This window comes from Bos javanicus, chromosome 3, assembly GCF_032452875.1.
Source record: "Bos javanicus breed banteng chromosome 3, ARS-OSU_banteng_1.0, whole genome shotgun sequence".
Lineage (NCBI taxonomy): Eukaryota > Metazoa > Chordata > Mammalia > Artiodactyla > Bovidae > Bos > Bos javanicus.
Window position 1 is genome coordinate 69,763,932 of NC_083870.1, and position 22,920 is coordinate 69,786,851.

The following is a 22,920-nucleotide window of genomic DNA, read 5'->3' on the forward strand; positions in this document are numbered from 1 at the left end:
TTGCATACACCATACTTTTATGTGTCTAGTATACATTGTATGTGTGTGTGTTTATAAATTCAGAAATCATCATGGCCTCAGCTCAGTAGTTCCTACCATCATTTAAAGCCAGTGAAGGCATTAATACATTCAGTTTTTACTTTATAAATCCATTTAAGTGTATCAAACAATGGGCTAGTTCAGTTATCTTCCAGTCTTATAAGTAAATTGCCAAAGTGTAAATGTCTGTGAGTTAGCTCCAAACATGTTAATGGTTTTTTTAAGTTTAACTCCAATCAGAGTAAACTTTGAACATTTGTATTGACAATGACCTCAGTCTTCTTCCCCAAAATGTGAGCATGTTGGATGCTGTGAATGTCCGTCAACAGTTCTTCAGTTTTCATAGAAAGATACCTGTGAGACTTTCATTATTTCCTCTAGATGTGCATGAATGTGTGTATGTACTTGTGTGTGTGCACGTGTGTAGGAGAGACTAAGAAACAGAAATTACATCTGGAGGTGTGAACATGGAGATGGGTTGTTTACCTTTTAGAAACTTCTAAAAGAAGTTAGAATGCTGCTGCTACAAAACAATATTAACTATGACACTTGAGGTACCCATTTAGGTATCCACCTACTACCTTAGCTGTGGGGTCGATACCAAATGTCCTCATGTAGCAGAAACATGACCAAAAGATAGGAAAGAGATATCAGCTTAGCAGCTGTGTTTTTACCTAATTGCCAGTGGGGGCTGAGCTACAATCTGGCCAATGAGAATAGTTACCACAATATGGTAGGGAGATGGAGCAAGTCAGAGCTGAGAGGGCTTCTATAAGGAGGAACTGGAGGTAGAGGAGAGAATGTTCAAGAATTGACTGCAACTCTCATGACATCATGTGATTGTTGGTTTTTTATTACATACAAAAGCAAAACAAACAGAGTGCCTCCTCCCTGATTGTGTTTTCTCTCTGTGGAGTTACTAATTGGATTGCAGTCACTCCACAGTAGCTCTGTGGACTAGCACAGTGATCTGATTTGGTATTAATAGGCCCCTAAAGTTCATTAAAGATAATTCCATCAGTAACCTCTCTGCCCACGTTTGACTGGTGTTGCTAAAAGACAATAATAATGATTGATTACCACAAATATCCCTAATTTTGTTAGTTTCTTATGGTAATAAACCCCCCAATTATGTTCTGAAAATTCACTGGTTTTGATAGTTCTTAGTGGCATAAGTTATCAATGTTTGGAGCATTTTTAATTACCATTCTATTCATACATAGGAAAGAAAGCAAGATTCTAACCCTGAAAATGTATAAACTACTCAGGCAAAATTAATCTTGGATTAAACTTTTATCTACTAATTCAGAAAATCATTAAAAATTTCATTAAAAGTTCATCTCTGTCCTGTGGATGATGTCACATCTACAAGTGATAAAATTGCACACACACACACACATGAACACCTGTAAAACTGGTAAAAACTGAATAAGGTTAGTGGATTGTAACAATACCAGCTTCCTGGTTGTGATATTGTGCTATGGTTATGCGAATTATTACCATTGGCCAAAACTGGGTGAAAGGTACATGGAATTTATTATTTTTAAAGCTGTGTAAAGATCTACAACTATATCAAATCAGAAGTTAAAAATATTTTGTCATTGTATTGTATCTTATTGTTTTAATAGCATATTAGCATCGAAGGGCAAGGAGTAGAGGTTGATAGCCGGTACATGAAATTTAATTTTTTACAATATGTTTAGAAAATTAATTTAAGTTTCTTAGATGGAAATTGGTGCTTTGCTTTTTTATTGTGATGGGTAATTTAGAAGTTTAACCTTGTAGATAATTCCTTGGTTTGTTCAATTCAATTCAATTCCTACCACTGTATTTATTTCACAGATCTGTGTCTCCAAGTGCCCAGAAAGATTTTTAACTTACATGGAAATACAATTTAAGTACAAAAACGACAGTGAATACTGGACATACTACAGCCAGTTCTGCCGGACTACTTTTCTTAAGCCTGCGGAGGTATATGTGTTTAAGCTTAAAACTAGAGAAGAATTTGTCTTGTTTCAATCTCAAGTGTAATGTATTTATAACTGGACAGGCTCCAAAATTTTCTAGGAAATTATTATTAATGTTACCATTAATGTTACCATTAATGTTACCATTATTAATGTTACCATTAATGTTACCATTAATGTTACCAAACACAAATGCACGTATATTTACAAACATAACACAATTTAGAGCATATCATTTTGTAGACTTGGGGTGTTATACAGGACTATTAAGTCTGGTAAGTTAGTATGAACTATTTCCTGACACCAACAGATTCTCCACTTGGATGGATTTTTTTGCTGTCAAGAGCTAGGAGCTAAATGTCATTTGCGGTCACCATTTCATTAATGTGGTGATAAAGCTCCATGGCTACAGAGTAACAAGAACTTTATTTCCAAACCTGATTTGATAATTACTCATTTGAAAAAAAATCCCCAAACACTACCTAGACTTAAGATTTATAAGGGACTTCTAAAACCTTATTATGTTAATTAGCTGTGATGGCTTCTAAATTAGAGGAGATATCATTTTTCCAGGAAAAAATAAAAGCATTAAACTGAGGATATAACTAAGACAAAGATACACACCTTCAAAGATGTACCTTGGTTTCAGCATGTCTGACTTTATTATTGTTGATTCAATTGAATTACAGTTAGGATATTTAAGAGTGTTTGTTAAACAAGTAGTGTGTATGATAATCTTACAATTACTCTCACTAGGGGAGTAATTTGGAATAAGGAAATTATTAGGGAATTGCATTTTTAAAGGACACAATTTATATATTGACTAAGATATGTCATCACATAGTCTTCGAAATGTTAACACATTCTTCCTTCAATTTTAGACTCTCTCACAAGTTTTACTGGATAATGATTGTCCATCAGCGATTTATCCAAGCAAACCTTGTAAGTGGTTATTATTTTACCTCAGAAACACAGGATCTACCAAGAAGCTATTTAATTCAGTTCACTTATTTTACAATTGACAAAAATGAGGCTGAGAATGGTCCTATAACTGGCCCATACTCCCTGAGTTAATTGAGAAGAAAGCCAAAGCTACAAAGCCCATTCTTCTGACTCCAGCCTAGGGTGTTCCCCAGGAGCTTGGTGAGGTTTTAGGTTTGGTGGCATAAATGCACACAGAAAAGTTTAAAAATTGAATATTAAAAGTTCAGTCAGTTTGATTCTTTGCTACTCTAAGAACACACATGAGCCACACGCAGACATACCCTAACACACCTACCCCTGAATTCGGCCAAAAAATTTGTTGAAAAATTGCTTGGGGAGTAAGTAGGAATGGGGTATATATTTGTCTTTATAATTTAAAACATGAAATATTTATATGTCTCCTGAATGAATTGACATTGTATTTCTTTAAAATTTATAAACGTAAACCCTTTTTAGGAGAAAATGAGATAATCACTCATTTTCCTTTCTTAAGGATATAATTCTAACTACAGATAAAAAACTTTATATAAAGATGTCCATCACAATGTTATTCAAAACAACCAAAAAAAGAAAAGGAAATATTCTAATATCCAAGAGCAATAATATACTGAAATAAATTATGATGCATTTATTAAATGAAATATTTTAGAATTTTTACACATAAGTATTGTTTATGTTACAATTTTAAATAAAATGAAAAATACTATATACATTGTAATGACAAGCCTCTAAAAATGAAAATGAATAAACAAAAATATATTCAAAGAAAAAGATTGAAGAGAAATATGCCAAAATATTAAGTAATTAGCTGAAATCAAGATTGATGGGAGAAATATCAATAATCTCAGATATGCAGATGACACCACACTTACGGCAAAAAATGAAGAAGAACTAAAGAGCCTCTTGATGAAAGTAAAAGAGGAGAGTGAAAAAGTTGGCTTAAAACTCAGCATTCAGAAAACTAAGATCATGGCATCTGGTCCCATCACTTCATAGTGAATAGATGGGGAAACAGTGAAAACAGTGACAGACTTTATTTTTTGAGGCTCCAAAATCACTGCAGATGGTGACTGCAGCCACGGAATTAAAAGACACTTGCTCCTTGGAAGAAAAGTTATGACCAACCTAGATAGCATATTAAAAAGCAGAGACATTACTTTGCCAACAAAGGTCCATCTAGTCAAAGCTATGGTTTTTCCAGTAGTCATGTATGGATGTGAGAGTTGGACTATGGAGAAAACTGAACGCTGACAAATTGATGCTTTTGAACTGTGGTGTTAGAGAAGACTCTTTGAGAGTCTCTTGGACTGCAAGGAGATCCAACCAATCAGTCTTAAAGGAAATCAGTATTCCTGGATATTCATTGAAAGGACTGATACTGAAGCTGAAACTGCAATACTTTGGCTACCTGATGTGAAGAACTGACTCATTTGAAAAGACCCTGATGCTGGGAAAGATAGAAGGCAGGAGAAAAAGGGGATGATAGAGGATGAGATGGCTGGATGGCATCACTGACTCAATGGACATGAGTTTGAGTAACCTCTGGGAGTTGGTGATGGACAGGAAGGCCTGGTGTGCTGCAGTCCATGGGGTCACAAAGAGTCGGACACGAGTGAGCAACTGAACTAAACTGATTTTGGAGATAGCAAAACTATGGCCATTTTCTGTCTTCTTTCTTCTTTTTTCTTATCTGTTTTTCCACAATGAGTACATATTTCTTTTAAAATGGAAGAAAGATAATAGACATTAGTTTGAGTAGAAAGTCAGGTACCATTGAGTTAGCAACTATCAAACACAATGTCTTACATGCTCCCTTCGTTCTTCTCTGGCTCATTAAAGACCCTCCATCAAAGTTGTGGGTCTGGCAAGCAACTGCATTTAACCAGGATCCCTTGAGCAATAGTGTCTGTAGTTAAGGACAGTGTTACAGATTTTTATGCAAAAGGGTAAAAATGAATCATTAGTCACTGAAGATACATTAGGTATATAAGATATTTCTTGCCTTTACAATTATAGTTCGTTTAGATAACACAATATAAAATGTACTTTGTGGATGTTGTTGTTTAGTTGCTAAGTCATGTCTGACTCTTTTGCAACTCCATGGACTATAGCCCCGGAGAAGGCAATGGCACCCTACTCCAGTACTCTTGCCTGGAAAATCCCATGGACGGAGGAGCCTGGTGGGCTGCAATCCATGGGGTCGCTAAGAGTCGGACACGACTGAGCGACTTCACTTTCACTTTTCACTTTCATGCATTGGAGAAGGAAATAGCAACCCACTCCAGTGTTCTTTCCTGGAGAATCCCAGGGACAGCGGAGCCTGGTGGGCTGACGTCTATGGGGGCGCACAGAGTCAGACACAACTGAAGCGACTTAGCAGCAGCAGCAGCAGCAGCAGGACTGTAGCCCACCAGGTTCCTTTGTCCATGGAATTCTCCAGGCCAGAATACTGGAGTAGGCAGCCTTTTTCTTTTCCAGGAGATCTTCCCAACCCAGAGATCAAACTCTGGTCTCCCGCATTGCAGGTGGATTCTTTACCAACTGTGCCATCAGGGAGTCCAAGAATACTGGAATGGGTTGCCATTTCCTTCTCCAGGGGATCTTCCTGATCCTGGGATCAAACCCACATCTCCTGCATTGCCAGGCAGATTCTTTACTAGTGAGCCACCAGGGAAGCCCACATTGGGGACACAAAAATGAATAAGGCACAGTCCTTCAAAGTCTAGTGAAGGAAACACTGAAGTCAATTTGTATCCCCCCAATAGGGAATTAAATATAATACTTGAAACAATGTTATGCAGCTAACAAAATTCACTCATTAAAGATTTTATAAGTGGAAATAAGTAATAATAAAAGAAACAAGAGACAATATCCCATGTACTATATAGTTAATAACTCTCAACAACAACAACAAAAAAATGTATACAGAAGAAAGACTGGAAGGAAATGCACCAAAATGTTAATATAGTTCACTGTAGCTTGTAAAACCATGTAAAGTTTTGTATCTTGTTTCAAGAATTTTTCTCTACTTTCCAAAAATATAATGACCATATTTAGTAATTAAAGGTAACAGACTAGATGAGTTACAGTCCAGACATACTACATAGAACAAGTTTGGGCAGTTCTGTAGATGGGATCATATTGAAGCAGCAAAAAGAAAAGGAGTACATGAAAAGGCCGAAGAGAGGGTAGGAGAGAACCTGGGCCTGTGAACCAAGGGAAGACAGGGGAGGGGTTATAAAGGGCAGGGGTTGTCTCCTGTGTCAAAGACTCATTCAACAGGAAAATTAACTCATTCAACAGCAAAGATTTACTGAGTTCCATTCTGTACCAAGCCCTGTGCTAGGTAATGGGTTCCAGCTGGATGAAGAGTAAAAAGTATTTGGAAGCTTTGGCAATTAGGGGGTCACTGGAATCACTGGGAGGACAATTTCCATGGCGAGGTGGAGGCAGAAATATGGTTGGATTGAGAGGGAATAGAAGCATCTGGTGGAGACTATGTCAAATTTGCCAGGGAGGAGCAGGACAGAGAAAGGATACTAAGCAGTCATCCCTATTACAGATGCTACAGAGGATGAAGGTGAGTAGACAAACTGATTTTAAAGCCAGATAAGTCAGGAAAAGCTTTATGAAGACATAGTTCTTTCTCTGTATCAACTGCTTTCATATTTTAAGGTTTAAACTCCATATCAACTCCTGCAAGTCTGTATTATTTCTTGTAAAAAAAAAAAAGATAAACCATTCCTGATTCTTCCTCTTTCTTCCTGTAAAATTGAGATTTTAAAACATTTTTAGTAATCAGATCATATCAGATCAGTCGCTCAGTCGTGTCTGACTCTTTGCGACCCCATGAATCGCAGCACGCCAGGCCTCCCTGTCCATCACCAACTCCCAGAGTTCACTCAGACTCACGTCCATCGAGTCAGTGATGCCATCCAGCCATCTCATCCTCTGTCATCCCCTTCTCCTCCTGCCCCCAATCCCTCCCAGCATCAGAGTCTTTTCCAATGAGTCAACTCTTTGCATGAGGTGGCCAAAGTACTGGAGTTTCAGCTTTAGCATCATTCCTTCCAAAGAAATCCCAGGGCTGATCTCCTTCAGAATGGACTGGTTGGATCTCCTTGAAGTCCAAGGGACTCTCAAGAGTCTTCTCCAACACCACAGTTCAAAAGCATCAACTCTTTGGCACTCAGCCTTCTTCACAGTCCAACTCTCACATCCATACATACCACTGGAAAAACCATAGCCTTGACTAGCCGGACCTTTGTTGGCAAAGTAATGTCTCTGCTTTGCAATATGCTATCTAGGTTGGTCATAACTTTCCTTCCAAGGAGTAGGCGTCTTTTAATTTCATGGCTGCAGTCACCATCTGCAGTGATTTTGGAGCCCAGAAAAATAAAGTCTGACACTGTTTCCACTGTTTCCCCATCTATTTCCCATGAAGTGATGGGACTGGATGCCATGATCTTCGTTTTCTGAATGTTGAGCTTTAAGCCAACTTTTTCACTCTCCACTTTCACTTTCATTAAGAGGTCTTTTAGTTCCTCTTCACTTTCTGCCATAAGAGTGGTGTCATCTGTATATCTGAGGTGATTGATATTTCTCCCGGCAATCTTGATTCCAGCTTGTGTTTCTTCCAGCCCAGCATTTTTCATGATGTACTCTGCGTATAAGTTAAATAAACAGGGTGACAATATACAGCCTTGACATACTCCTTTTCCTATTTGGAACCAGTCTGTTGTTCCATGTCCAGTTCTAACTGTTGCTTCCTGACCTGCATACAAATTTCTCAAGGGGCAGGGCAGGTGGTCTGGTATTCCCATCTCTTTCAGAATTTTCCACAGTTTATTGTGATCCACACAGTCAAAGGCTTTGGCATAGTCAATAGAGCAGAAATAGATGTTTTTCTGGAACTCTCTTGCTTTTTCCACGATCCAGCAGATGTTGGCAATTTGATCTCTGGTTCCTCTGCCTTTTCTAAAACCAGCTTGAACATCAGGAAGTTCATGGTTCACATATTGCTGAAGCCTGGCTTGGAGAATTTTGAGCATTACTTTACTAGCGTGTGAGATGAGTGCAATTGTGTGGTAGTTTGAGCATTCTTTGGCATTGCTTTTCTTTGGGATTGGAATGAAACTGACCTTTTCCAGTCCTCTGGCCACTGCTGAGTTTTCCAAATTTGCTGGCATATTGAGTGCAGCACTTTCACAGCATCATCTTTCAGGATTTGGAATAGCTCAACTGGAATTCCATCACCTCCACTAGCTTTGTTTGTAGTGATGCTTTCTAAGGCCCACTTGACTTCACATTCCAGGATGTCTGGCTCTAGGTCAGTGATCACACCATCATGATTATCTGGATCGTGAAGATCTTTTTTGTACAGTTCTTCTGTGTATTCTTGCCATCTCTTCTTAATATCTTCTGCTTAGAGATTTGTAAAGAAGCAAAGATCCTGTTGAATTAAAAAGTACATAAAAGATTGAATGACAAACTCTCAGAAATCATGCTAGTTGACAAAGTATGGGCCATTTTTGATGGCTTTATATTTCCATTTCCAACCCCTCTAAAAAACTGATAAATGAAAAAGCTGGAAGAGAGACAAATTATTAACATTTTATAAATAAAAATTCAGTTATCTTAGTAGCCTAAAGTTTGAGCTGATGCTTATTTCTTAAAGAATTATTCACTAAACTCTGGTTTTCAAGGTTTCACTCAAGGAATATCTAAGAATTTTTTTAAAAAATAACAAAACTAAATTCATCTAATAATTCAAGTAAATATAGCCTGTTTATTAAGATGTGTTTAGTATGAGAGCAAGGTTGTCAGTATTATAAAACCTGTGCTATGTGCCCTGCTTATGGCTACTTAATGAATATATCATGTATGAAATACTCAAGTTTAAATGTAGCTTCAGATCATGATTGTATTTACTTCCCATGTCTGTCTGAGAATCATCAAAATGTCTGATTATCAAGTAATGGGCAGTTATCTATAATGAGCAAGTTATATAGTGTCTAGCAAGTAAGCATTTTGATTATAAAAAACAGAAAGCTGAAGAAAGAGAGGACATCGTAAAGAAAGAAAAGTGATTATCATAATTTTAATTTATTTTTACAGTTCTCCAGAGATGTTTCCCAGACTTCTCTACTAAAAATGGCACTTTAACAGTAGGAAATAAGACAGTGTTTGATGATGGAAGTGGAAAGACAAGAAATGCTGCAGAACTCAGAAGAGCTGCAAAGTATGTAGATCACATCCCCATTTTCAATTTTATGCACCCCATTATTATCCCTGAACTAAAGCTTTGTTAGGTTAAGGGTTGTAGAGGAAGAATTATGTTTATTCTGAAATATTCATGTCACTGTGGATTGGAGAAATTTGTATGTGTTCATTAAGAAAACCAAAGGGAAAAGAAGAATGAATTTGAAAGAACAATTATGTTTTTCAAAATGGTTAAGTCTTTCACCATCAACAGGTACATAAATGAGACATCAGGAAACATTGAAACACCTTAATATAATTTACTTTTGGATGAGCATAATTTTAAAAACCCATTATTTTTTTAAAGCATCATTTAAAAAAAAATGACTGAAATAATAAAACTGCCAGCTGTTTAAATGGAAGGGAGCCTTAAGAAAAATGAAACAACCACGATGTTGCTGTGTTAGTACTGTGTTGAATTTCTATTACTTCTTACAGTGAAGTAAATTTTCTGTTTCTCTTGGCTGTATGCATCGTGGTGTTCCATGTTATTTGGAAATATAATTTTCTCATGCACACAGATGTGTGTATACAAATATAAACACAGAATATCATTGCATAGCTGTTGTTGAATTTAAAATTAAAAATATATTGCAAAAATGTATTGTACTAATAGTACAGTTCCATTGATAAAATTTTGAAGTAAGCACATGTGTGCTAAGTTGCTTTAGTCATGTCCGACTCTTTGAGACCCTGTGGACTGTAGCCTGCCAGGTTCTTCTGTCCATGGGATTCTCCAGGCACGAATACTGGAGTGGGTAGCCATGCCCACCTCCAGGGAATCTTCCCGATACAGGGATCGAACTCACATCTCTTATGTCTCCTTCACTGGCAGGCAGGGTCTTCACCACTAGTGCCATCTGAGAAGCCCAACTAAATTAAATTACACTATGATGCATATATATACGGTACAACTAAGAAAACTGGGAAATTATAATCACAAAAGTCAGAACTGTGGTTATTTTAGGGGAAGGGAGAGGTATTGTAATTGGAGCACATAGGGGGAAGGAATGACTATGTTGTACTTACCAAGTATGTTCACTTTGATAACCCATTCAACTGGATGCTAATGATTTGTGTACTTTTCTGCATATGCCTCTTTGTGCCTTCTGCAACAGAGTGTCAGAAGATTAAGAAGGGGAAATTAAATATATTCACTCTTAGCTCTATGGATTTTATAAGTTAGAAGCTGATCTTATTTAAATTCATGTCTTATAGTGAGGTCTCTGCAACACTGAGGGCATGTTGCATATGTTGGAAAAAAAGGTATGTTTACCACTCTTGAAAGCAATGGTTCCTCTGTGTGTAGCTGTAGCTACCTTTGTAGGTTCACCAAAGTGACATCTCATATATTATTGTGGCTAGCAAAGGGGTCACTAGCGATAAATGATTTCTAAAAATATTCTTAGAATATCAGCTTCCAGGTCCGTTTTATCATAATAATAACATTTCTCTTTAATGGTAGTCAAAAAATAATTGATTTTTTTTCTTCTTTGAATTCAGTGGTATCAATAAAGCCCTTGATGCAAGGGCAATTGGAGTGAAGGTGTTTGAAGACTATGCAATGACATGGTATTGGATTCTCATGTAAGTGAAAACATAGGTGTTTCGTCTCCAGCCCCATTCTGAGTTTATCTTTGTAGAATTTCTTTCATCAAATTCCCCATTCATATTCATGAATGAGAGATTGACTCAGATTTCAGTTCCTGCCAGTTTCTTTTTCAGACAGAGTGAAGAGCCCAAAATATTTGGAAATCTGCCCAATATTAGCAGAAAGTTATAAGAATGTAAATTTTAATTTTACTTATTAAATTACTAGTAAGAGTATTCATATATTTCAAGTCCCATGGGGCCTCACTGTGGTATGTGCGTGCCTTTCACCACGTATAACATTTGTCCTTCCCTTGATCTCCAAAGGATCATTCTTATTTTTTAATGCAGCCCTTCCACATAATGTTTGTTATCATCCTCATCAAACTCACTGTACTTATGAAAAGCTGAAAAAGAAAAATGAAGGGAGGAAGAGGTTTTAAATTTTCAGATATAAGATTTGCATTTCTTAAACATAAAGGAAAATGTAGTCAGTCTTCCAGAGCAGGTACATGTGTGTGATATCCCTAAGGCTGTCATTACTATCTGGCTTTTGTGTCACCTTCTTGTACCTTAAGTACCTTAAAGGCATCTATGATTCCCTAGTAATCAAAGAATAAACTGGAAACTTCTTCAGATACTTACAAGAACTCTTACAACCTATCCAAGTTACTTTCTCAGATTTATCTCCATCCATGTTTCTTGATTAACCCTATATTCTAAACACAGCAAATAGCACACCCATTCTCAGACCATCACACCCTTGTGTTTTTGCACATTCTATTCTCTTTCCTAGAATATCCTCCTTTGTGTCCTGGGAAACTTCATCTCATTATTTAAAATCAGCTTTTGTGTCACTTATGATATCTTTTTAACTTCCCTAGATATAATAAATTACTTGCACCTCTGTGTTCCTCATTCATTGTGTGTGTGTGTATATGTGTGTACATATATGTAAACACACATATCTATCTTCTATATAGCACCTACCATCTTGTATTTTACTTACCTGTCTCTTTCCCTCTGATAAACTATGAACTCTTAGTATGGTAACTATGTCTATCTTTTCTTTGTTTTCCAGAGTCCTAGTATGATTCTTGGACAGTAGCTGCTGCTGCTGCTGCTGCTGCTAAGTCACTTCAGTCGTGTCCAACTCTGTGCAACCCCATAGACGGCAGCCCACCAGGCACCGCCATCCCTGGGATTCTCCAGGCAAGAACACTGGAGTGGGTTGCCATTTCCTCCTCCAATGCATGAAAGTGAAAAGTGAAAGTGAAGTCGCTCAGTCATGTCCGACTCTTAGCGACCCCATGGACTGCAGCCTACCAGGCTCCTCCATCCATGGGATTTTCCAGGCAAGAGTACTGAAGTGGGGTGCCATTGCCTTAGATACATAGAAAATGTGGGTTTAAGAAACAGTTATAAAAGTACTAGGGGGATAAGATATATATATTTAAGTAAGGTGCTTATAAAGTCAAAATTGTATTGTGTGTAAAATACTAGGGAGTAGTTCTTAGAGCTAGAGAAGGCGCTGGCACCCCACTCCTGTACTCTTGCCTAGAAAATCCCATGGACAGAGGAGCCTGGTAGGCTGCAGTCCATGGGGTCGCTAAGAGTCGGACATGACTGAGCGACTTCACTTTCACTTTTCACTTTCATGCATTGGAGGAGGAAATGGCAACCCAATCCCATGTTCTTGCCTGGAGAATCCCAGGGACGGCGAAGCCTGGTGGGCTGCCGGCTATGGGGTCGCACAGAGTCAGACACAATTGAAGCGACTTAGCAGCAGCAGCAGCAGCAGTTTTTAGAGCTATAAAACTAGATAGTTTTATGAAGTTTTACATTGTTATGCTTTGTCTTAAACAGAGTAATTATTTTCAGTGTGTATTTCAAGATATATCTCCATGGCAGAGATTGTAGTTTACACTTGATAGGAAACTGGTGCCCCTATTGTCAGACCTGAATATCACTAGATAATTTGTCTCTTCTTTATTTTGGCTTTTCTACTCTCACCTGAGTAAGGTATAATTTATAACAGATTCTCCTGTCCTCCTCACACACACTGAAATAGTCTCTACCCAGGGACTAAACACTAGAGCATAAACACCTCCCTTTATTATCAGTTCTTCTGTTCTCATCTGTTTCATACATATAAAGCCAAACACTGCCATGCTGGGACTTAGTATACTCAGAATTTTTATGTGGGAATTAAAAACACAAGTAGTCAAGAACTATATTTTTTATTTTTCCCCTCTGATCTTGTTTTTAAAAATTTTATTTTATTTATTTTTATTTTTGGCTGTGCTGGGTCTTGGTTACTACACAGGCTTTTCTCTAGTTGCAGCAAGTGGGAGCTTCTCATTGCGGTGGCTTCTCTTGTTGCCGAGCGCAGGCTCTAGGGCAAGGGCTTCAGTAGTTGCAGTTCTGGGGCTCTAGAACACAGGATCAATAGTTAATGGCACATGGACTTGGCTGCTCCATAGCATGTGGGGTCTTCCCAGACCAGGGATTGAACCTGTGTCTCCTGTATTGACAGGAGGACTCTTTACCACTGAGCCACCAGGGAAGCCTCCACCCCCTGCCCCAATCTTTTTTTTAATAACCCTCTTGTCCTATGCCATAGAATAATTTTTCAATCACACTGCATATTTCAGCATTAAAGTATCTGTGGTTTGCTTCTAAATTAAAAGCCCAGGCTCTGTAAGACTGTGCACTGAGAAGGTACTCTGGTACATGCTGTCATCTATCCAGTGACAGTATTATTAATAGTTTCTTCTTAAAGATAACATCATGACCAACCTAGATAGCATATTGAAAAGCAGAGACACTACTTTGCCAACAAAGGTCCGGCTAGTCAAGGCTATGGTTTTTCCAGTGGTATGTATGGATGTGAGAGTTGGACTGTGAAGAAGGCTGAGTGCCGAAGAGTTGATGCTTTTGAACTGTGGTGTTGGAGAAGACTCTTGAGAGTCCCTTGGACTGCAAGGAGATCCAACCAGTCCATTCTGAAGGAGATCAGCCCTGGGATTTCTTTGGAAGGAATGATGCTAAAGCTGAAACTCCAGTACTTTGGCCACCTCATGCAAAGAGTTGACTCATTGGAAAAGACTCTGATGCTGGGAGGGATTGGGGGCAGGAGGAGAAGGGGATGACAGAGGATGAGATGGCTGGATGGCATCACTGACTCGATGGACGTGAGTCTGAGTGAACTCCAGGAGTTGGTGATGGACAGGGAGGCCTGGCGTGCTGCGATTCATGGGGTCGCAAAGAGTCGGACATGACTGAGCGACTGAACTGAACTGAACTGAACTGAAAGATAACATCTAAAGACAATAGGCTCGGTAACTGTGCCAGGCTGTCTGTTGCTATATGGAAATGTGCAGATATCACCAGCAATGTTAGGTCTTAATAGAGGCATCAGCCAAATTTCCAATTTTAGTGAGTTGTCTTTGATGAAATCACTTAGAAAAATCCAATATGACTTTAACCTGGATATATAGTGAGGTTGGGAAGAAGTACCTCCAGTACTCAATCAAACCCCAGGAAGAAATTAAAACAAGGAAAATAGTCATGTTCTTGATTGCTTGATAAAGTCACATGGCCCAGGAGACACAGAGGCCTTATCCCGGCTCCAGATAATGGCCCACAGATCACTGGGGATCTGAAATAAGTGTCTGGTGATGTTAGGCATCACAAATGATTAGAGATAATTAGACCAGAATGATAATGGCTACAAAATCATGGATTCAGGAACTGTGTAGGACAATTATTTAGCTTGTCTTTCTGCCCTAAGATTGTTTTCTTACTGCTAGTTATATCACATATGGTTTTCATTAGTGACCAGGTATCTAGAGCTGCAATAACGTCTCATGGATATGCTTTGTTGCTTATTACTTGGTGCATAAGTATGAAGGAAAAAAATAGGACTGTGGCAGATAGGAATTGTGATTTTTCCTGAAACAACTATGGACACAGAATTTGCATTTACCTAGGCACCAAAAATGATTCATTTATCAAGTTCTGATGATCCTATTGTTTCCCTTGAAAGTCTTAACAGAAAGAATTGCTTATACTTTTTAATGTCATAAATGTTTCTACAGTCAGATAAAATAATCGAGAATTATTTTGAATAGAAATAAGTGTTGTCTTGCTATGTTTGGTATGTTTAGCACACTGGCCCCCTATGTTTGTTGTGCCTTTTATCCTCCAGTGGCCTGACTATCGCCATGTTCCTCAGCTGGATGTTTGTGATGCTCCTGAGGTTCACAGCTGGATTGCTTTTCTGGATCTTCACCTTTGGTGTGATTGGAATCATAGCTTATGGTAGGTATCCACCCATCTTAAAATCACCAAATATCAAAATAATCTTTTTCTTTTCAGTTGCCATTGTCAATAACCAGAAAGCATTTTACTTCGAGTGAATTTAATCCTTCTTTACTGTCTTCCTAAAGGTGTTAAATTGAGAAAAATTACTTAATTCTGCATACAGTGTCTCTGTTACTTCTTTCTTCTTTATCCTGGTGGGGGTAAGTGCTATCAAAATATTCTTCTCTTTTTCTCTACAGTCTTTGATCTCATATCTCAAGAGTATTAAGGAGGAGGTGAAAAGAATCCCATTTAGGTTAATGAAAACTATTTCAGACAGTTTCTTTTAGTCTTTTTACTTTTTATCTGATCAAAGGCCCAGGTCTGCATAGTTATAGATGTGTGATCGATCTATTTTTCTCTTTCAACTTAGGACTTTTAATCCAGGTACTGTCACACACTTTAATAATTGGCCAGTACTCCATAATGGGCCATCACCCTCTAGAGGCAAGTATTCTGAATTACACTTATTGGATGGAGAGTTACTTTACTTCTAGGTTGAGCTCTAATTATTAACTCAGTTCTGCCAAATGCAGTACAGGTGAAATCCGAACATTAAAAAAAGAATTGGGCTTCCCTGGTGCCTCAGATGGTAAAGAATCTGCCTACAATGCAGGAGACCTGGGTTTGATCCTTGAGTTGGGAAGATCCTCTGGAGAAGGAAATGGTTACCCATTCCAGTATTCTTGCCTGGAGAATTCTATGGACAGATGAGCCTGGTGGGCTACAGTCTACAGGGTCGTAAAGAATCAGTGAACAGTATAGCACTTATTCTCAGTCTTCTAATAAACATATGAGCCAGTATATGAATGTTTGAGAGGTTTCTATTCAAAAGAATGATTTTCCTACAACACCATTTACATCGACAATGAGACTTTTATAGTCACAGATACCAAAATAACACTATCTTGTTTCTGTCACCCAAAGAAGAAGAGCTTTACACATATCAGTATAAGAATGTAGAATACCTAAAATCTGTAGTTAGCTTGAGTTCCAGTCCTGTCTCCATAATGTAACTGGAGGACTTGGAAAAGTTTCTGAATGATTATCAACACAATAATGGTATCTCCATCATACCATTACTGTGAGAATTGAATGAGACAATGAATATAAAGCTCTTAGAACAGTCCCTGGAGAAGGCAATGGCGCCCCACTCCAGTACTCTTGCCTGGAAAATCCCATGGGTGGAGGAACCTGGTAGGCTGAAGTCCATGGGGTTGCGAAAAGTTGGACACGACTGAAGTGACTTAGCAGCAGAACAGTCCCTGGAACACAGTAAACACTCAGGATGTCTTGGGTTATTGTTATTATCGTGCTTGTTATCCTCACTGAGTTTCTCAACAGTTGTTTAGGTGACTCCATGTATCATTCCTTATCTGTTCATGCTGTGCAGCCGCCCATGAGCCTCATGAAGGAATATAAGAATTGCTGTCTCCTAATCTGAAACTCCCAAGAAAACTTTTTGTCAAAAAGCCTTTGTTTTCTTCCTCAGAGCTCAAAGTATCCCCTGCCCTTTTCTGTCTTAGAGTTTGGGCATGTGAACAATTCTCATTGATTATAAAAAATTAAGAGTTACATAGGGGATAGCCATATAATGCCATGGTTATAAATATGTATTTGGAATTTGGAAAAAGCACAGTTCTCTGCAAGTACATAGTTCTCTATTTCATAGTTTCCTCAACTGTATAACAGGAATCTCTGAGTGTTAAATAAACAATGTATATAAAGTACTTAGAGAGCCGCCATAATAATTGTTCAATAAATGGTATTTATTGTTTTATTATTATGCAGGAATATTATTAAGGAAAGAGGACTTGAAGCCCAGGGAACATATTTTTAACGACAAACACACACTAGGACAGGAATGAGATAGGAATAGAAAAATAAATTGGAAAATTACTGCTGAGACTTTCACATCCACCAGTGTGAAGGAACTAAATAATCTGAAGGGTCCTTTTGCTATGAAATGATGGCATATTATATTATATTGTTTTATTTAGTTTTTTCATGAGCTTATTAGAAATGAAGTATCCCAGAAAGCAAAACCATTTTCAACCCACAAGCTAAAAAGTGGGGAACTGAGCAGGAGGCTCATGTGAGATTATGGGTAGATCATACCAGTGCTACAATCAGGAGACTCAGAGCCAGCAGAGGAGTAGAGGGTCAGGCCTGAAACTCCTGGAGTAGGTGCTGGATCCTGCAAAACGCATAAAGTGACCCTAGTTTGGTAGTACCCTTTGGTTGCCAATAGAAATAAATATGAATCCTCTCTAGATGGAAGCACCTTCAATTCAGATCACCAGGTTTCAACAGATTAAAATGAACAATGTATGAGTTGCAATCAAAGATTTCCAAACATGTATGGAAATGGTCTTTTGCAAGAAACAAAACAAACGACAAACCTCAGATTGAGGTCGCTAAGAGATTCAGAAATGGACTGATACAGAACATGAATTAATGTTTAAGAATTAAAAATACAACTAAAAAATAAGAAATCATCAAAAATATTTAGGCATACATGAAGATGAATCAAATAGAACTTTTCAAAACAAAGCAATAAAGTGTTATATTCAAAATTAAATAAGTTAAATAGTAAAATAGATAATTAATGAACTGAAAGATGAAACTCTGAATTAATTACCCAAAATACAGCAGAACATGAACAAAGGACAAAATATGATTCTGTACTTAAGAGAGATAGAGAATAGATTGAGAAGGGCCTAACATGTATCAGCATATTTGAAAGGTATTGACTGAGAATTTTCTAGAACTGATGAAAGATATAAATTCAAAGATACAGGAGGCTCTACCAAGAAGAATAAGGGAAATGACATCCATATCTAGTCATACATTTTCCCATTTATTCATTCAACAAATATCAGTTGTGCAGCTGCTATGTATAGGCACTATTCTAGGCTCTTGAGAAAGAACAGTAAACAAAAAGACAGAGGTTCTTACTCTTCTGATGCTCATAACCTAAGCGAATTATCTATTAGAAGGTGATACTTGCCACAGAAAAAAGAAATAATGGACACTGAAGGGGGATTGAGAGTATCATGGTAGGGCAAGGAGTACAAATTGCAGTATTAGTAGAGGAGGCATTTTTGAGAGGAGATCCAAGAAAACACTTGAAGGAGAAAATGGGATTAGCCCCTGGAGATACAGGAGAAGTTCCAGACAGTAAGTACAGTTAGAGCAAAGTCTTAAAGATGGGAGCATGTTGAAGAAATGGTTAGAGTGCTTACATGGATGAATGTACCAAATAAAGGGGAGAATAGGAGATATGGACTTTCTGGAGGGCCAGAGACTTAGATTATTTTTACTCTGAGTGAAGTAGGGAGACAAAGTAGGGCTTTGAGCAGAGGAGAGATGTGAAATGATCATGACTTTAGTCCCTGGTGGCTCAGACAGTAAAGAATCTGCCTGCAAGGAGACTTGGGCTCAATCCCTGGGTCAGGAAGATTCCCTGGAGAAGGAAATAGCAACCCATTCCAGTATTCTTGCCTGGACAATCCCTTGGATGGAGGAGCCTGGCAGGCTTCAGTCCACACAGAATTGGATACAACTAAAGAAAAACCTCTATTTCTGCTTTACTGACTATGCCAAAGCCTTTGACTGTGTAGATCACAATAAACTGTGGAAAATTCTGAAAGAGATGGGAATCCCAGACAACCTGATCTGCCTCTTGAGAAATTTGTATGCAGGTCAGGAAGCAACAGTTAGAACTGGACATGGAACAACAGACTGGTTCCAAATAGGAAAAGGAGTTCGTCAAGGCTGTATATTGTCACCCTGTTTATTTAACTTATATGCAGAGTACATCATGAGAAACGCTGGGCTGGAAGAAACACAAGCTGGAATCAAGATTGCCCGGAGAAATATCAATAACCTCAGATATGCAGATGACACCACCCTTATGGCAGAAAGTGAAGAGGAACTAAAACGCCTCTTAATGAAAGTGAAAGTGGAGAGTGAAAAAGTTGGCTTAAAGCTCAACATTCAGAAAATGAAGATCATGGCATCCGGTCCCACCACTTCATGGGAAATAGATGGGGAAACAGTGGAAACAGTGTCAGACTTTATTTTTCTGGGCTCCAAAATCACTGCAGATGGTGACTGCAGCCATGAAATTAAAAGACGCTTACTCCTTGGAAGGAAAGTTATGACCAACCTAGATAGCATATTCAAAAGCAGAGACATTACTTTGCCAACAAAGGTCCGTCTAGTCAAGGCTATGGTTTTTCCTGTGGTCATGTATGGATGTGAGAGTTGGACTGTGAAGAAAGCTGAGCGCCGAAGAATTGATGCTTTTGAACTGTGGTGTTGGAGAAGACTCTTGAGAGTCCCTTGGACTGCAAGGAGATCCAACCAGTCCATTCTGAAGGAGATCAGCCCTGGGATTTCTTTGGAAGGAATGATGCTAAAGCTGAAACTCCAGTACTTTGGCCACCTCATGTGAAGAGTTGACTTATTGGAAAAGACTCTGATGCTGGGAGGGATTGGGGGCAGGAGGAGAAGGGGGTGACAGAGGATGAGATGGCTGGATGGCATCACTGACTTGATGGACGTGAGTCTCAGTGAACTCCGGGAGTTGGTGATGGATAGGGAGGCCTCGCCTGCTGCAATTCATGGGGTCGCAAAGAGTCAGACACGATTGAGCAACTGATCTGATCTGATCTGATCTGAAAGTGACTTAGCACGCACACATGAGATAGGAAAGGTGTGAGTGGAGCAAGCTTGGTTTAGAAAGGGGATTGATCAGAAGTGTAATTTTGAATATGTGGAGTTTGAGATATATATTAGGCATTAAGATGGAGATGTCACATAGGCAGTTGAATGTACAGAGTTAGAAAGAGATAGTTAGCCTAAATAAATATATTTAGGAATCAGGATTATTAGAGCCATGAGAATGGCTGACATCACCAAGAAATTAGGTGTAGGTAGAGGTGTGGACCAAAGACTGAGTTCAGAGGCCCTGCAACATTAAGAGGTCAGAGGGAAGAGAATGGAACAGCAAAGACAACTGAGGAGAAATGGGTCTTCTTTGAAAACTAAAAGGATGTGATGTTATAGAAGCCAAGTTTAAAAAAAAAATGGAGGGGTGATAAACCATGTCAAATGAGGCAGATAGGTCAAGAAAGATAAGAACTGAGAATAGACTTTAGATACATAAATATGGCAAGATCAGTGGTAATCTGATTAGGGTAGTTTTGGTAGCATAATGAGGAAGAAAAGCCTAATTAGAGTGGATTGAGGGAAGACTGGAGGAGAAGAATTATAGACAGACAATATACATGGCTATTTGGGAGAGTTTTATTGCAACGAGGGACAAGAAATCAGGCAGTGAATAGGGATAAGACTGTCAAAAGTAGACTTTCTTTTGTTTTACTCTTTAAGGTGAAAGAAAGGAAAATATGTTTGTATATTGTTTGGAATGATACATTAGAGAGCAAGAAATTAATGATTGTGAAAGTTCAGAATACCAAAGACAAAATATTTTAAAAACGATCAGAGAGAAAAGACAGATTGCCTACAAAGGAACAGTTAAGCTGAAGAAGACTTTTTGACAGCAACAAAAGGAGCAAAATAATACCTTCAAAGAGCTAAGGAAAAAATAATGGTCAGCCTACAGCTGTACACTCAGCAAAACTATCTTTCAAGAATGAGAGTAACATTGAAGATATATTTTTTTTTAATTTTTTTAAATTTTATTTTATTTTTAAACTTTACATAATTGTATTAGTTTTGCCAAATATCAAAATGAATCCGCCACAGGTATACATGTGTTCCCCATCCTGAACCCTCCTCCCTCCTCCCTCCCCATACCATCCCTCTGGGTCGTCCCAGTGCACTAGCCCCAAGCATCCAGTATCGTGCATCGAACCTGGACTGGCAACTCGTTTCTTACATGATATTTTACATGTTTCAATGCCATTCTCCCAAATCTTCCCACCCTCTCCCTCTCCCACAGAGTCCATAAGACTGTTCTATACATCAGTGTCTCTTTTGCTGTCTCGTACACAGATAAGTAAAAACTAGAGTTTACAAGTAGACATATATTAATACTAAAGGAGTGCCTACTTCTAGAGGGAAAAATGATTCAGCAAAAATGTATGAGATGCAAGAATGAATGGTGAGCAAAGAAAATTAATTGGTAAATGTGTAGGTAGGGCTTCCCTGGTGACTCAGACAGTAAAGAATTCCCCTGCAATGCAGGAGACCTGGGTTCAATCCCTGGGTTGGGAAGATCCCCTGGAGGAGGGCATGGCAACCCACTCCAGGATTCTTGCCTAGAAAATCCCCATGGGCAGACGTGCCTGGCAGGCTATAGTCTGTGGGGGTCACAAAGAGTTGGACATGACTGAGGGACTATCAGCACAGCACAGAACTTAAGAAACTTTGTACAAAATAATGATAATATCCAATTTTTTGAGGTATAACTGTACATAAGTAAAATACAGAGAAATAATCAGACTGGAATGATTATTGAATAATATAAGGTTCTTATATTTCCTGAGTTGACTTTAGACTTGGTTAGTAAGTACACAGTCAATTTTCAAGAGTAATTTATTATAAAAATATAGTAGATATCTCTAAACCAGTAAAGGGGGAAAACAATTAAGTTAACAAACAAAAACTGATCGGTTTTTAAAGGACAAGAATTGGAAGTGTTGATACAAAGTAGAACAGGAAATACAAAAACAAAGAAGGTTGAAACAAAAGTAAATATAACAATACATTAAATATATTAAGCTCACCAATTAAATATATTAAATATATTAAGCTCATCAATTAGAATACAGAGATTATCAGGTCAGATTAAAATATAAACATACAAATTGGAGCTGTGTTCTTTACAGAAGTTACAAAAGCATAAGGAAATTGGAAGTTTGAAAGTGAAGGGATACAGAAAATACTGTATTCCTATGCATCTTCCCAGAGATACTTTATGTATGCATAAGAAAATACATATATTATTTTTACTTCTTATTTGAATTATAGAATATTTTATATAATTTTTATAATTTTATATTTTTTTACTTTTTTCATTTAACAAAGCATCTAGTGATCATTCACTATCACTAGAGACTTTCTCCTCTATATGGAACTATGGTATTCTACTGTGCAAATATACTATAATATTTTTAACCAGTCATTACTGATGGACATTAAAGTTGTTTCTAATTAAAAGGACATTTAAAATTGGGTGTTGCCATGGTCATCCAAAAAAATACTGAAAAAATTTATATTGCATATGATAGCACATTTAGACTGTTGGATACACATAAAATAGTTAATGTGTAAATAGGAATCTTTCATTTGTAAAAATGACCATGCTAATCAATTTCATGTAGATGTGTGCTTATATTTCAGAAAATAACATTTTATATTAGTCTACTTTTCTCTCTTTTTCAAGGAATATGGCGCTGTTACCTAGAATACAGCCGTCTTCAGGAACAGCCAAGTTCTCGCTTAAATGCATATACCATTGGGATTCAGACTGACATAAGCATGTACTTTCGCCTGAAACAAACATGGTTCGCACTTAGTGAGTGGATTTTTAAATTTTGCTTTGTTAAAATTGTAATAACCAGAAAGCATTTTTTGTCTAAAGAAAACTTGTGTTGGTATAACTTGTTAAATACATCTATTGGTAACATCATTAAAATAAGTATCTATAATACTACTAGCCATAGTAAATGGAAAGTCATTG

At 37.8% G+C, this 22,920-nt stretch overlaps 1 protein-coding gene across 3 annotated transcripts in view; it reads left to right on the top strand.

The window, feature by feature from the left end:
- SLC44A5 (solute carrier family 44 member 5) overlaps nucleotides 1-22,920 on the top strand; it is a 425,439-nt gene that overhangs the window by 374,992 nt on the left and 27,527 nt on the right. For all 3 annotated transcript variants that reach the window (XM_061411561.1, XM_061411560.1, XM_061411563.1), the window contains 6 exons: nucleotides 1,882-2,010; nucleotides 2,888-2,948; nucleotides 9,108-9,231; nucleotides 10,755-10,838; nucleotides 15,052-15,164; nucleotides 22,624-22,755. In XM_061411561.1, the coding sequence (XP_061267545.1) occupies nucleotides 1,882-2,010; nucleotides 2,888-2,948; nucleotides 9,108-9,231; nucleotides 10,755-10,838; nucleotides 15,052-15,164; nucleotides 22,624-22,755 (643 nt within the window). The remainder of the gene's footprint in view (nucleotides 1-1,881; nucleotides 2,011-2,887; nucleotides 2,949-9,107; nucleotides 9,232-10,754; nucleotides 10,839-15,051; nucleotides 15,165-22,623; nucleotides 22,756-22,920) is intronic.